Source organism: Zingiber officinale, chromosome 1A (genome assembly GCF_018446385.1).
Source record: "Zingiber officinale cultivar Zhangliang chromosome 1A, Zo_v1.1, whole genome shotgun sequence".
Lineage (NCBI taxonomy): Eukaryota > Viridiplantae > Streptophyta > Magnoliopsida > Zingiberales > Zingiberaceae > Zingiber > Zingiber officinale.
Genome location: NC_055987.1, coordinates 126639794 through 126653891, shown reverse-complemented (window position 1 = coordinate 126653891; position 14098 = coordinate 126639794). Strand labels below are relative to the sequence as shown.

The window sequence follows — 14098 nt, the reverse complement described above, 5'->3', positions numbered from 1 at the left end:
TCACGGCCGCTACACGGTGGAAAGGCGTGATCTCCTTCCTTTGGAGTCATTCGATGGCCCATAAGGCGACACACTTCATCCACCCAGCTTCCTCCCAAATGATCGAGCCGAGCCCACAAAATAAGGAATCTCCCATTTAGCTACTTCACCAATTGCTTTGGGGTATGCTCGGACGAAGTGTTGCTTAATGCCATAGCTTGCAATCGAAGCAACTTGTGAGCTGCACGTGAGAATTACTGGAACAAGGACGAGGGATCGCCGACCGATGGATCGAATAAATTTCTTGACCATCTACTCGGTGATCTTGGCTAGTACCGCCCACCCACTTGGTAAAATAATCGCCGCCACTAATAGAAATTCCACGCCTACCGTTGAAATGAACCAACAATATCCTTCCCATTGATCGAGCGGACACCGCGTTGATGCCTTTTCTCATTTCCTCCGCCAGGTGGTAATTTTGATCACACGGCAGGCGAAAGTCGATCCGGTCTGCGCCAATGTTGGCGACACTGCCAGCAGGGATCTTCTTAGCCAGCGATCGTCCGCCCGGATGCCCTCCGCATGATCCTTGATGTACTTCTTGGAGGATGTAAGCTGAGTCCTCCGAGCTCACGTATTTCAACAGTGGGCGTGAGAAAGCCTTCTTATAAAGCTGATCGCCGATGAGTGTGAATCGACCGGCTCTCCTCCTTAACAGCTGGGCTTCATTCTGATCGGACGGTGTGGCTCCCGAGCGCAAAAACTCCGTGATGGGTTTCCTCCAGTCGCTTGGAAACGTGAGACCTTCCATCCGGTCGACGTGCGCCACCAACAGTACTTTTTCAATTGGCTGCTGAATGGCGATCGGCGTTATTGAGCTCGCGAGTTTGGCTAATTCATCGGCTGCTTAATTTTCTGCTCTGGATATCTTTTGGATAATTACCTCTCTAAAGTCGACCTTGATTTTTTTGAAGGCCTCGGCGTAAAGTTTGAGCCGAGCGTTGTCAATCTCGAAGGTGCCTGTGAGCTGCTGAGCGGCCAATTGAGAGTCTGAATGCAACATTACCCGACCGACACCTATATGCCGGGCGGCCTGTAAGCCGACTATAAGGGCCTCATACTCTGCCTCATTATTTGTAGCTCTATAATCAAGCCGGACAGATAGATGCATCTTCTCTTCTTGGGGAGACAACAATAAAACACCAATACCGCTCCCGAGCCGAGTGGATGATCCATCCACAAATATCTTCCACATGGCTTCAGGCTCCGGCCTTTGTACTTCGGTAACGAAATTCGCCAAGGACTGTGCTTTTATCGCCGAGCGGGGCTGGTATTGGATGTCAAATTCACTTAACTCCGTTGTCCATTTGATGAGCCGCCCGGATGCTTCTGGATTCAGTAACACACGCCCGAGCGGACTATTGGTTTTGACAATGATGGTATGCGCTAGGAAGTATGGGCGAAGGCGCCGAGCGGCGAGGACCAGAGCAAAAGCCAGCTTTTCGAGCCCAGTGTAGCGAAATTCAGCATCTTTTAAAATATGACTAAGGAAATACACAGGCTCTTCTCCGCTCGCCTTCACTAGTGCCGAGCCGATTGCCTGCTCGGTCGAAGATAGGTAGATACAAAGTGGCTCACCCGCAGTCGGCTTGGCTAATACCGGGAGGAAATTCAGATATGCCTTCAAATCTTCGAACGGTCGATCGTATTCTTCGTCCCAGTGAAATTTAGTGGCCTTGCGCAAGATTTTGAAGAAAGGAAGGCTCCGGTCGGCGGTTTTGGATATGAATTTGGGGATTACGCGGCGGTTGTAGTTTTGCTTCATCCGCTGCCGGTACGCCATCAGCCGAACGGACGCCTTGGCTCTTTCTTCTTCGACCAAATCCAGCTCCATGTTCCTCCGCTCGGTGTAGCATATGGTCATAGTCTCGAGGCGGCTTCTGAACGAGCGAGCGGAAGAAGTCCCCGTCCACGAGGCCTTGTGTAAATGCGTTCATCATTGTTTCTGAGGTGGCCGTTGGAATATCCATGGCTACCTGATTAAACCGCTGGATATAAGCTCTGAGCGGCTCTCTCGGCTCCTGTTTGATGGCAAATAGACTAACACTGGTTTTCTGATAGCGCCGACTGCTTGCGAAGTGGTGGAGGAAGGCCGTCCGAAAATCCTTGAAGCTTGTGATGGATCCGTCCGGCAGCCTCCGAAACCACCGTTGAGCCGATCCCGAGAGAGTGGTAAGAAAAACTCGGCATTTTACTCCATCTGTGTATTGATGGAGCGTAGCTGTGTTATCAAACTTACCCAGATGATCATCTGGGTCGGTTGTCCCATTATACTCGCCGATCGTCGGAGGCACGTAGTGCTTCGGCAGAGGATCTCGTAGAATAGCCTATGAAAATTGGCGATTAATCCTCTCGGGCGATGCGTCCGCTCGGGGGGCTTTCCCTTTTCTGTCATCTCGTCTAGGCATTTCGTCCGAAGAAGATCCACGATCTCTATGAGCTGCTGCGACTTCAGGGGTGCGGAATAGGGCTCGATGAAATGCAACGGTGGCCGGCGGTGCTTCCGCTCGACCACCAGACGCTGACGTTGCTTGCTGCTCCGGCCGCTCGGCTGTGGCTTTCTGTTTTTGCTCCACAAGCTTGGCGGCCCTTATCTCGATCAGAGCATCGAGTTCCTCCGTCGAAAGCGTCACCGTGTGTTGTTGTCCAGCCTCGTCCATTGTTTCCGTTTGGATGCAGGAGCGTTCCCACAGACGGCGCCAATTTGATCCTGTCCGAATGCTGAATCAACGGACGCTGGGAACGTGGCGCTCTCCGGGTCGCCGATGTAGATCTTCGGCTAGTCTCACGAAGCTCCGGCGAACCTGCACAGAAGTCGGGCCGGGAAGGGGTTCCCGGCGGCGACCCTCCGACGCTCAAGTCAGGCAAGCAAGCAGTGGAAAAAAGTGGCTCCAAAGGCGTTTTCACGCGTACCTCCGGCGAAGTATGCGGCTCTTTATATAGAGCGGTGAAAGAGCTCCTACACGTCCACCGAGGCGCGTACGTGTCCGCAGCCCATACCTCGGTATGTGTCTGTCAGAAAGCTTACCTGACGCCATACTGCTACAGTCCAATCATGTCTTCGATGGGACAACAGAACACCTCGTTGTCAGACTTGGAGTATGGCCTGGCCATAGGACTTGACGGCTGTCAGAAGATGTTCCTGTCCTTCTTTACCCACCACCGGCCGGGACGTCCGTCCGACCGGCTGGACGAAGAGCGTCGTCCGGACGTCCCTCATCCCCTATGCCGACCGGGCGACACGCCCATCACGTCCCGCCTGTCATTTGCATTGATATGCTGGGGAGACTTCCGGGCGGGTGCTACGTAAGGACTGTTAGCAGTATCACCTTCTCTTAGACCTTCCGCTCGGCTCTTAGCTATTGTTTCAACTGAGCGTCGGAACCCCGACCCCTGTCAGGGCACCTTTTACTGTTGGATGCTCATCGGTCGGCCGATCGGTCTATCCTTTTCTCCCAAGTCCGGTCGGCTCACCCTTCTCCGGTGAACCCCCCGACCCTTTGATCTCCACGTGGCGCTGACCCCTCGCAATGGGGTCCCCTGCCTTGACCACCGGATCACATACCTTGCCCTTCGACACCTTGGGTCGATCGGACGCCACATGTTGTACAATGCACACTCTGGCCTCTTGGTGTGGTCGTGTTCCTTCAGTTCTCGGCCCCTTGGGCAGCAGATGGTTGTTGGGTTGACGCTCGGTCGGCGTCGAATGCTCGATCTACGCCTCATTTCTTCTGGCCGCCTAGGCCTTTTCCACATTGATGTACTCATTAGCCTTTTTCAGCATGTGGTTGAAGTCTCGGGGCGGCTTCCTGATGAGTGACTAGAAGAAGTCCCCTTTGGCGAGCCCCTGGGTGAAGGCATTCATCATGGTCTCGGACGAGACCGAGGGGATATCCATAGTCACCTGGCTGAAGTGCTGGATGTACGCTCGGAGCACTTCCTTGGGCCCTTGTTTTAGGGTGAAGAGGCTGACGCTTGTCTTTTGGTAGCATCGACTGTTGGCGAAGTGGTGCTGGAAGGTGGCTCGGAAGTCTTTGAAACTTCGTATCGAGTCGTCCGGCAGCCTGTTGAACCATCGTTGCGTCGATCCGAAAAGAGTCATGAGAAAGACTCTGCACTTTACTCCATCCGTGTATTGGTGCAGCGTGGCTTTGTTGTATAACTGATCCAGATGATTATGTGAGTCGGTCGTCCTGTTGTACATCCCGATTGCCAACGGGGCATAATGTCGAGGCAGAGGGTCTTGTAAGATCTCCTCTGAGAACTCTCTATTGATCCATTCGGGGATGCGTCGCTCCAGGGCGCTTTTCCTTTCCTCGCGTCCTGCACTGGCGCCTCGTTAGATGATGCCCCCGACTTTTGATGTGCTTGAGCTATCTCCGAGGGGGTTTGGAACAGAGCCCGATGGAAAGGGATCGGTGTGGGTGGCACCTCCCCTTAGGTGTCGGTCGGTCTACTATTCTACTCCCATACGGAGAGTTGCTCCGCTCAGTCTTCTTGCCCCGCTCGTCGATCTGTCGCCGAGGTTGCCGGTTGTGGTGCTAGCCGATCGGCTATCGCTTGCTATTGTTGTTGTTCCATCATTTTTGCTGCTCGTGCTTGCACGAGCATCTCCAACTCCTTTTGCATGAGCGTCACGGTGGTTAGCCGTCCAGCGTCTTCCATTTCCTCGGCTCGGATTCAAGTGACGTTCCCACAGACGACGCCAAATATGATCCTGTCCGAAAGTCGGGGAGGTGGATGTTGGGGACGTGACACTCCTGCTAACCTCCGATGGACTTTGCTCCTACCTGCAACACAAGCAGCGCTAGTGCCGAGCCAGGGAAGGGATCCCGACGATAACCCTCCGACACAAGTCAGTCTCCGGCGAAGCAAGAAGCAAGGGAAAACTGTAGCGCAACTGTAGAGATGGCGAAGAAGCATACCTCCGTTGATGTCTGGACCCCCCTTTATATAGGGCTCCTGTAGCGTGTGTGCACATTTTTTAAAGAGACATGTCAGTAAAGTGTCCCTGACACAGTACCTTAACGGGTCGAGCATATCTCTGAAATAACAGTGGAAACTTCCGCCGTATGATCTTCTGTCTGACCATTCCGCCAGTCGGTGATACTAACTCCTAAAAGGATGTTGATGGATATCCCGCGGTGTCTATTGCTCAGTCGAACGGGATGGCCGCTCGGCTGAGAGTTCCCTGCCCCAATGTCGTCCGTTGCTGAGTCGAGCGAGATGACCGATCAGCTTGCATCTCCATTGTCTAGCTGATGAATCTACTACTTGGCCGAACGGGTTAGTCGCTCGGCCGATACTTCCACTATCTGGTTGCTATACGTGCACCTTGGGCGAGCGGGATAACCGCTCGGCTGTATTAGCGTTGTTCATGCGTAGTCTGCTCGGCTCTGACTCTACTCTGCTGCTCTGAGTATTTAATGTAAGGTCGAGCGGGGTAGCCGCTCGGCCTGCTTTTGCAGACACTTGGTGTTCATTCCTGTCTTGAGCGCCTTAACTCAGTTGGTGGCCGAGCTAGTGATGATGTCGGATCGGGCCTTTCATATGCCGGCTGGGCGAACCACTCGCCCGCCTGGCTAGTGATAATGAGACGTTGACCGCCTTGACTTTGACCTCTATTGCGGCGAAGACCTTTCCCAAGGTGGATCCCTCCTTATCACCACATCAACACCTAACTTAACTCACTTATGATTCATCAAAATTTAAATTAGATTATTAGTACAACTACACCAACAGAAACTTATGCCTTTACAATTGTTGGCATTAAGAATTCTTACATAAGCCCACCAATGTTTACATAAAAAAAAAAGTTGCTAGGTTAGCCTTTCGTAAGTCTCAGAGGATAATGTTAGAATATCCTTTCGTTCGGCACAATCAACATAGTTAGTCGTCCGTGACAAGGAATGCCCTCCGCCATCGTCCATACTAGATATCGTTTTATTTGATAAACTACTTTTTTTTTAGTTAATGTACCATATGTGAAACATGCTCGAGATGGTAGATGAAAGTTTCTCCCTAGAATTGGAGCTTTAGTTGATTGTCTTATTGGCTATGTGCACCCTCCCCTCTAACAGGAGCAGGTTCGCGATTAAACAATGACCGAGGTTAATGACCGCTGATGATATTTTAACAAAAGCAAGATGCTATACAAGTTGCAAAAGGAACTCGAACAATAATTTAGCGGATTATGAATTAAAATAATAATTTTAAGTTATGGGCTCGACTAATGATATTAAACTTTTAAACAAGTTGAAAGGGATGAATCAATTTTATAAGGAAGAAAATTTAGGGATGGGAAAATGACAATTTAGTAGTTGTCGGTGAGACTCGAGAGTCGAGAGGAATCATTTTTGCAAATAGATGCCTGAACTTTTATTAATGATTAAATTGTTCAAATTGTAAATCTGTAAACATTGTGGGTCCAAATGCAAAGTCTGTTTCGGCCCAGAAACACGAACCGTTTTCCCAACCGGACCTTATTGGATTAGGCCGGTCCTGAGCCCGTCGTCTCGCTCGCTCGCTCGGCCGCCCACAAAACGGCAGCGTAGGGTTTCGCGACGGCCGCCCGAAACCGGTGAATTCCCCAAATGGCGATGCTGTGTTTGGCGAAGACCGCGATGCGTCGGGTGGGGGCGCAGCAGCCGGCGGTGCGTTCCTTGGGGTCCTTGACGTGCGCTTCCTCGTTGGACGCGTCGGTGGCCGGGTTGGTGGTGCCGTGCGGTCGCGGGGACAAGAAGACGGAGCGAGGGAAGCGGTTCAAGGGTTCGTACGGCAACGCGCGGGGGAAGAAGAAGACGATGATCCAGCGGATCAAGGACAGGGTCGAGGTCCCCAGGTCCACCCCTTGGCCGCTTCCCTTCAAGCTCATCTGACGTCTGGCTCTGGGTTTCGTTCTCCAACTCTTCTGGATAAGATTTCCCATCTTAGTCTTCTTCTTGCCTGTGTTACTTCATCAACTATGATATTTTTCTTCAGGCTGTTGTCCTGATTTCTTCTAGCATCGGGGAAATTTCTGTGCTTTGTTTTAAGAAATAATCCATGACTATGAGTAATTTGAATTTCCTTCTTTATCGCATTCTGGTACGAAGTCCTAAATGATCCCAACCTGAGTTCATCATAATATCTTATCAAAATTCTTGGTGAAGTACACGGTGATTAGAAAACAAATCATATCCGATAGGAACAAGTCTCACTGAGTGTACGCTGAAAGAAAGAGGAGTTTGTTCTACTTTCATAAGCATGAAAACACCAAACAGTTGAGTGATATCAAATTGGTACTGACTATAGAGGGGCAAAGTTTGGAAGATGGTTTATTTGATTTATATACATTTCCTTAAGCAATATGGGGGATAGATTTGAGGAAGTTACTTGATGAAAAACTTACATTCTTGCAAGGAACTATGCTTCTGATTGTTTCCGTATTGCTTTAGCATGATTATGATGCTGCAAATGATTTTTTGTGTGCGCGTGCTTGTTTATCATAATGACTATAGAGTGATATCAAATTGGTACTTGACTATAGAGGGGTAAAGTTTAGAATAAGATGGTTTATTTGATTCATAGATTTTTCCTTGTGGGAGTTACTTGATGGAAACCATACATTCTTGCAAGGAACAATGCTTGAATCTCCCTCATTATTTCCTTATTACTTTAGTATGATTATGATGCTTCAAATGTTTCTTTTTTGGTGTGTGTTTATCATAATAAAGCTTTACTTACATGCTTTGCAATATGTTATGGCATGCTGTGTAAGAGCCAGATAGGAATTTTCATTTATCCAAGTTTCAAAAGGTCTGTTGAGCAAAATCAACTAAGACCCTTCACTCTATGACTCTTTCTCCTGGGTAAAGTTAAACCCATCTGTGTTAACAAATGAAATGGCCAGCATTCTGAAAATGTGATTGAACTCTTTTAGTCATTCACAGCTTACCTCCTCTCTATCAGTTTTTCTATGCCTGTTTGTTAGTTATTTCTCCTCCAATAAGCCTTTCTTTGCTATTCTGCCCTTTCTATGCTATCTTTCTGGTTTATTATTCAGCCAAATCAGCAGTTGAATCTTTGTTATAACTCGTTTTAAAGCATACCTACTTGTACAACAGCCCGTTGACTGCCTTTACACTATTGATCCAACATAATTATATCTTTAAATTGCGGTGTTCTGAAGCAATCTTGTCAAAAGTATCATCAATAAGAGCTTTTAGTTTTTGCAATTGTTTGCTCTTTTTTTTTTTATAATGTTTCCTCATTACTACTTAGGCTCAAAGATATCGTTGTTTCTTTGGTGTATAAAAGGGGAAGGTGGACTCTTTCTTCTTCATGATATATGAATAATAACAGACTTCTTCCTTTGGTAGTTTCGTATATCTACAAGGCTACAATTAGATACCAAGGCATGTCTAGGTTTGTTGAGTTTTTTTTTTTTTTTTTGAAGGTTTACATGGTGTAAGGGGAAAAAAAAGCCATGTTAGACTCTGATCGCAGATCTGATTGCTAGAACCGTAGAGCGCATAAAACAAAGTAACTAATTTCTATCGGGAAAAATGAAAGGGATGGGCCGACAGTAGTAGTAGTAGCAGCAGCAGCAGCAGCATTGTGGACTTGTAGTAGATTATTTGAAGATTACGGCAAGCGGCTGATGCGGTAGAGAGCGAACACCGAACTCTCTCCTTCCTCTGGCGTTTGCGAGGCCGCCGTCCGCATCAACGACCGAACGCTCTCCTCCACCACCGTCGCCTCAAACCCCTCCCGCTTCAGCGCCTCCAGACACTCGCCCACACCTGGCCTCACCTCGGTCGCCGCCCACCCCGTTGTCCCCGCCCCCCAAGCCGCCCTCATCGTCCTCCCCAACCCCTCCATCTCCTCCGCGTCGAAGAACACGTCCGACATCAGCACTATGTCAGCAGCCTCCGCCGCTTCTCCCCACCGCAGCTCCCGCACCTCTACCCGCGCTTCTTGCCCGTTGGCGGCGACGCTGGCCCGGAGGCCTTCGAGAAGCTGCCCGACGTCGGTGAGCACCACGCGCGCCGCGCCCATGGAGGCGGCCAGCAAACCCGGGAGGCCAGTCCCGGCGCCGACCTCCAGGACGGTGGCGCCGGCGAGCAGGGCTCCGCCGCAGGCGGCCATCCACTCCGCGAGGTAGACGGCGGAGTCCCAGAGCCATGAGCCGGTGAGGGCGCGGCCGGTGGAGGGGTCGACGGTGCCATCCCCCTCGTGGATGATGAGCTTGTAGCCGGAGATCTGGACTTCGCGGGAGCCACCCATACCCAACCTGCCTACCGCCCCAGGACCGCTCGCTCTTATTAAGGTAGGTCTTCTTACATCGTTTACCCTATTTACCGATTTTTATTTTATTTTATTTTACTGTTTTTGCTGCAGAATTTTCGAATTTGATTCTTCCAAGCATGTTTTGCTGTGCGAATATTACTTTAATTATCGCCACTTTCTTACAAACATCTGTTTTATTGAGTGGCAGCAGAATCAATTGACCTTAATTAACAACAAAATTAATGTCATGGATGGAGTTCCAGCAAACTTACACGAACAGCCCGGAGGGGAATTTGTCAGTCAAGAAACTGAGATTCGACACCAGAATCACAGCCACTGTCCTCCGCTTCACTTCTCAGATCACCAGCAGCAGCTCTACTACGAAGACCATCTCTTCCCCTGCCGATAGTAGTCATCATCCTGTCCAAGTTTGCATTTTTAGTACTCGGTAGCAGCATTTCACCGAGCTTTCTCCTTGCTAGATACAGTTCGTTTGGTTTCAGGAGCTCCCCCTTTCGATATGCCTCCCTCAGGAAGACAGTGTGGAGCTTGCCCTGGTTGCCCCTCGTCGAAATGTAGAATATCCCCTGGTGTTGCAGCAGGAATTCCTTCATCTTGTTCGGAAGGCCTATCGCCTGCCGGAACTGTGCGATCCGCTCCATCGTCAGTCTCTTCTCCACCGTCAAGGATAGCAGCTCGTGCATTGTCGCCACCATGCGCTTCTCCATCCGCCGTTTTGCCTCCAGTGACCGGAGGTCGTAGCCGGAGACGTCCTCGTAAGGCGACCAGTAAGGTAGCCGCTGCCATTTCCACACTGCGATCCGGTAGTACTTGCCGATCTTGAAGCCCGGAGGGAAATTGATGAGGAAGGCGAAGCGCGAATCTTCGGCGTCGGTGCCGCGCTCGCGGTACTCGCGCTCACGTTTGCGTTCAATGGCGCAGACTCGGAGATCGGCTGCGTCGTCGTCGGTGGCATCGTTGGGGGCGTCGACGTACTCGACGTACTTGGCGCGAGGATCGTCGGGGCAGTCGGACGAGACGACGAGGCGGAAGAAGGAAGGGTGGGCGAGGACGACGGACTGCTCGAAATCGTCGGGGAGGCCGAGGTCGTAGCGGGCGATGCGGATGTGTTCGAGGCGGATGCGGAGGGAAGGGGTGGCGAGGAGGAGGAGCTTGCGGAGGCGACGGACGGCGTCGGGGAGCATGGATAGCAGCGCGTCGGACTCTTGGCGGAGCCGGGCCTCGGCTCGGGGCGTGAGGCGGACCCAGAGGAGGCGCTGCACGGGGTGGTCGAAGACGTGGAAGACGTAGGGGTGTTTGATGAGGAAGTTGCCGACTTCGTAAGGGACGAAGTTGAGGTAGCGGCGGGCGAGGGCGTCGAGGCGGGCGAAGGGGAGGGAGGCCGAGGGCTGGGAGAGCAGCATGGACTGGAGGCTGAGGGCGCGGCGCACCTTCTTCTCGACCTCCATCACGTTGTCGAAGCCGTGGTCGCGGACGCGCTGCAGCTTCTTGGGGATGGACGTAGACTGCGAGAAGCGCCGACCGGCTACGGCGGAGAAAGGGTGGCGTAGGAGATCGGATCGCCTCCTCAAGTGGAGGAAGGCAAGCATCGGATTGGCCGTCGGAGGGGAGGAAGACGAGGGATTTGGGTTTCAAGGGTTTCAGTGAAGAATGAAAGTGCGAAAGGAACGGCCCAATAGAGCTTATTAAGCCAGCACGATTTGGCCCATTAACATAAGTACCAATTTAAAAAAGTTAGGGACGAAATAATAAATATTTGAAAATTATAAAGTGTATTTTATTAGAACTCTTTGTGGTGAAATGAAATTTTCTCTTCCTGATTCCATCGAGAGATAAAGGAGCGAGGCTGAAGGGGAAGAGGCGAAGTCGGCAATGGCGTTGGAAGTGCTGGAGGGGTCGGTGCGCAACATCATGGAGCAGGAGACGCTCAAGTGGGTCTTCGTCGGTGGGAAGGGCGGCGTCGGAAAAACCACCTCCAGCTCCGTCCTCTCCATCCTCCTCGCCCAGGTCCGCCAGTCCGTACTCATCATCTCCACCGACCCCGCGCATAACCTCAGCGACGCCTTCCAGCAGCGCTTCACCAAGGTCCCCACCCTCGTCAACGGATTCTCCAACCTCTACGCTATGGTATTATCAGTTTTGCGGTTCCGCTACCTATTTTCTACCCTCCCGCCCCCGATCCGATCTACACCCATGTGATTAATTCTATTAATTTCTCCTTTGTTAAGGAAATTTTGACTCTCTTATCTTCCGCAGGAAGTGGATCCCAAGGTGGAGGACGACGATTTATCTGACGATGGCCTGGAAGGATTCCTTTCGGAGTTTGACTAATGCGATCCCTGGAGTCGACGAGGCTATGAGTTTTGCTGAAATGCTCAAGTAAGTTTTCTCTTTGTTCGATTTCTGATGCTTATGGATTGGGATCGTTGGATGGATAACCGTAGCTGCGCATTCATGTAAAAGTCGAGTCTTTTTTGCTCTCTTGATGATTTAGCTGATGGATGCATTGTCTGAATTGCTAGATTGAACGATGAAGTTTTGCCATTTGCAGGCTACATTGTAAAAATTTGGCAATAGATAGGAGAAGATGATGGCAAATGTTTTGTTACATGACATGTATAGTATTCAAATGCCATGATCTATGCTAGTCCAATACTTCATGGATTTATGGAGTACAAAATCAAATCTTTGGATGCAATTGACTCTGCATATTAGACTATTATTATGGTGTTGGATAGGTTTCCTTTAGTTATATTCTGATTAAGTAAACAAGATAAGTATTGGTTGATACCAAATTTGCAGTGTTCATATTATCTGAATACAGTAACATTACTATTAAATTTTCAGACGATGCCATTAAATAACATCTTAATCTTGCTGGAATGTGGGTCCAATAACAAAAATACACAAGTTAAGCATGAAACAAACAATAATACAGCAATGGCTGAAATGCCTTAATTTATTCTACTCGTTTAACTATAATATTCATCAGTTATCTTTAAAGGCATACCTTCTTAACCATTTCCCCACTTTTGTTAAATTATATTATTTACTAGGCATCTACCTAGTTTATCGTGAATATTCCTTTTAGTAAATACACATCTATCTCAAATTTTTTTCCTCTCTTCTTTCCTAATCTGTTAATGCCTCTTCTAATAATTGAAGAAATACAAGAGCATAACTTCTGACGTACTACTTACACTAGTTTAGCCAAACATATCATTCCTTTGGAACAAGCAGCGCTAAACTTAGCTTGATTGATTGCTAACCAAAAAGTTGAACAGTTTACAACTTAGTTTGGCACCCTTTTTCTGTTTTTGTTTTATTGAATCTGCTTTAGGTTCACTCTTGGTTCAAAATATATGCTAGAATTAAAGAAGCATAACTAGCAGTTACGAAGTTGTGATTTTCCTAGTTTTTTCCCTTGTTTAGTAGTGATCTTATTTTGTTATACTAATATAAGCAGAATGCCTCACCTATTGGTTGTTGATTCACTTTTTGTCCTCCCTTTGTGTTTTATTGGATATTTAATTGTAGCATCCGTTATCTGATCAGAGCAACTGTAAGTCCAGTATAATTAACACTTGTGCAATGGTTTATAGCATCATATAGCAACGATTACCAAATCCGCATGTCCACCCATTTAGGATTCTACATGGATCTTATGATGCCATTCATCTATATCTCAGGCCATATAGTTAGGTTATCATGCATAAAAGTTTATTTAGTTTGCTTGAAAAATTATATTCCCAAATTATTTTGATTATATACTTTTTGATGTTTACAGTGTTATTGTGATTATTACTTGTAACCTTTGCTGGGAAATTTATTGTAAATTCTGATTCTTGTCATATAAACCTAGCTCTTGTTTTCCTGAATCATGATTCAAGTTCTGCCACAAACCATTAATAATCATGGATTATTATTCATATACTCACTGCAGATTAGTTCAGACAATGGATTACTCGGTTATAGTATTTGATACTGCTCCAACCGGCCATACTTTACGATTGTTGCAATTCCCATCAACTTTAGAGAAGGGACTTGAAAAAGTTATGTCTCTGAAGAATAAGTTTGGTGGCATGTTTAGCCAGGTAATTACACTATTCTTACACCATTCAAGAGTTGATTGTATAGTGCAGGACAGCAGGAGTATTGTTTGACTATCATGCTCTGTTCATTTTCTTGCTGGTGAAATTTGGTCAATTCAAATTCAGTGTGAAACTTAGGAATATGTGCTCTATTTTTTCAAAAGCAACAGGCTAGTATAACCTAAACATTCATTTTCTTGCAGGACAGCAGCATTCTGAAAATGTGATTCAACTCTTGTAGTCATTCACAGCTTACCTCCTCTCTATCAGTTTCTCTATGCCTGTTTGTTAGTTATTTATCCTCCAATAAGCCTTTCTTTGCTATTCTGCCCTTTCTATGCTATCTTTCTGGTTTATTATTCAGCCAAATCAGCTGAATCTTTGTTATAACTCGTTTTAAAGAATACCTACTTGTACAACAGCCCTTTGACTGCCTTTTCACTATTGATCCAACTTAATTATATCTTTAAATTGCGGTGTTCTGAAGCAATCTTGTCAAAAGTATCATCAATAAGAGCTTTTAGTTTTTCAATTGTTTGCTCTTTGTTTTTTAATGTTTCCTCATTACTACTTCGGCTCAAAGATGTCGTTGTTTCTTTGGTGTATAAAAGGGGAAGGTGGAGTCTTTCTTCTTCATGATATATGAATTAATAACAGACTTCTTCCTTTGGTAGTTT

The 14098-nt window shown here is 48.0% G+C and overlaps 3 protein-coding genes and 1 pseudogene across 3 annotated transcripts; 2 read left to right on the top strand and 2 right to left on the bottom strand.

Annotated features, from left to right (window-relative positions):
* Positions 1–6532: 6532 nt before the first annotated feature.
* Positions 6533–7120, top strand: LOC122031632 (30S ribosomal protein S31, mitochondrial-like). Its single transcript, XM_042590725.1, has one exon. The coding sequence runs from the start codon at positions 6633–6635 to the stop codon at positions 6915–6917; it is 285 nt and encodes a 94-aa protein (XP_042446659.1). The 5' UTR covers positions 6533–6632; the 3' UTR covers positions 6918–7120.
* Positions 7121–8509: 1389 nt separating this feature from the next.
* Positions 8510–9344, bottom strand: LOC122031610 (protein-lysine methyltransferase METTL21D-like). The gene has a single exon (XM_042590706.1). It carries the CDS (start codon positions 9304–9306, stop codon positions 8665–8667), a length of 642 nt encoding a protein of 213 aa, XP_042446640.1. The 5' UTR covers positions 9307–9344; the 3' UTR covers positions 8510–8664.
* Positions 9345–9526: 182 nt separating this feature from the next.
* Positions 9527–10919, bottom strand: LOC122031565 (protein ROOT PRIMORDIUM DEFECTIVE 1-like). Its single transcript, XM_042590667.1, has one exon. It carries the CDS (start codon positions 10917–10919, stop codon positions 9606–9608), a length of 1314 nt encoding a protein of 437 aa, XP_042446601.1. The 3' UTR covers positions 9527–9605.
* Positions 10920–11144: 225 nt separating this feature from the next.
* LOC122031621 lies at positions 11145–13944 on the top strand (annotated as a pseudogene).
* The last annotated feature ends 154 nt before the right edge of the window (positions 13945–14098 follow it).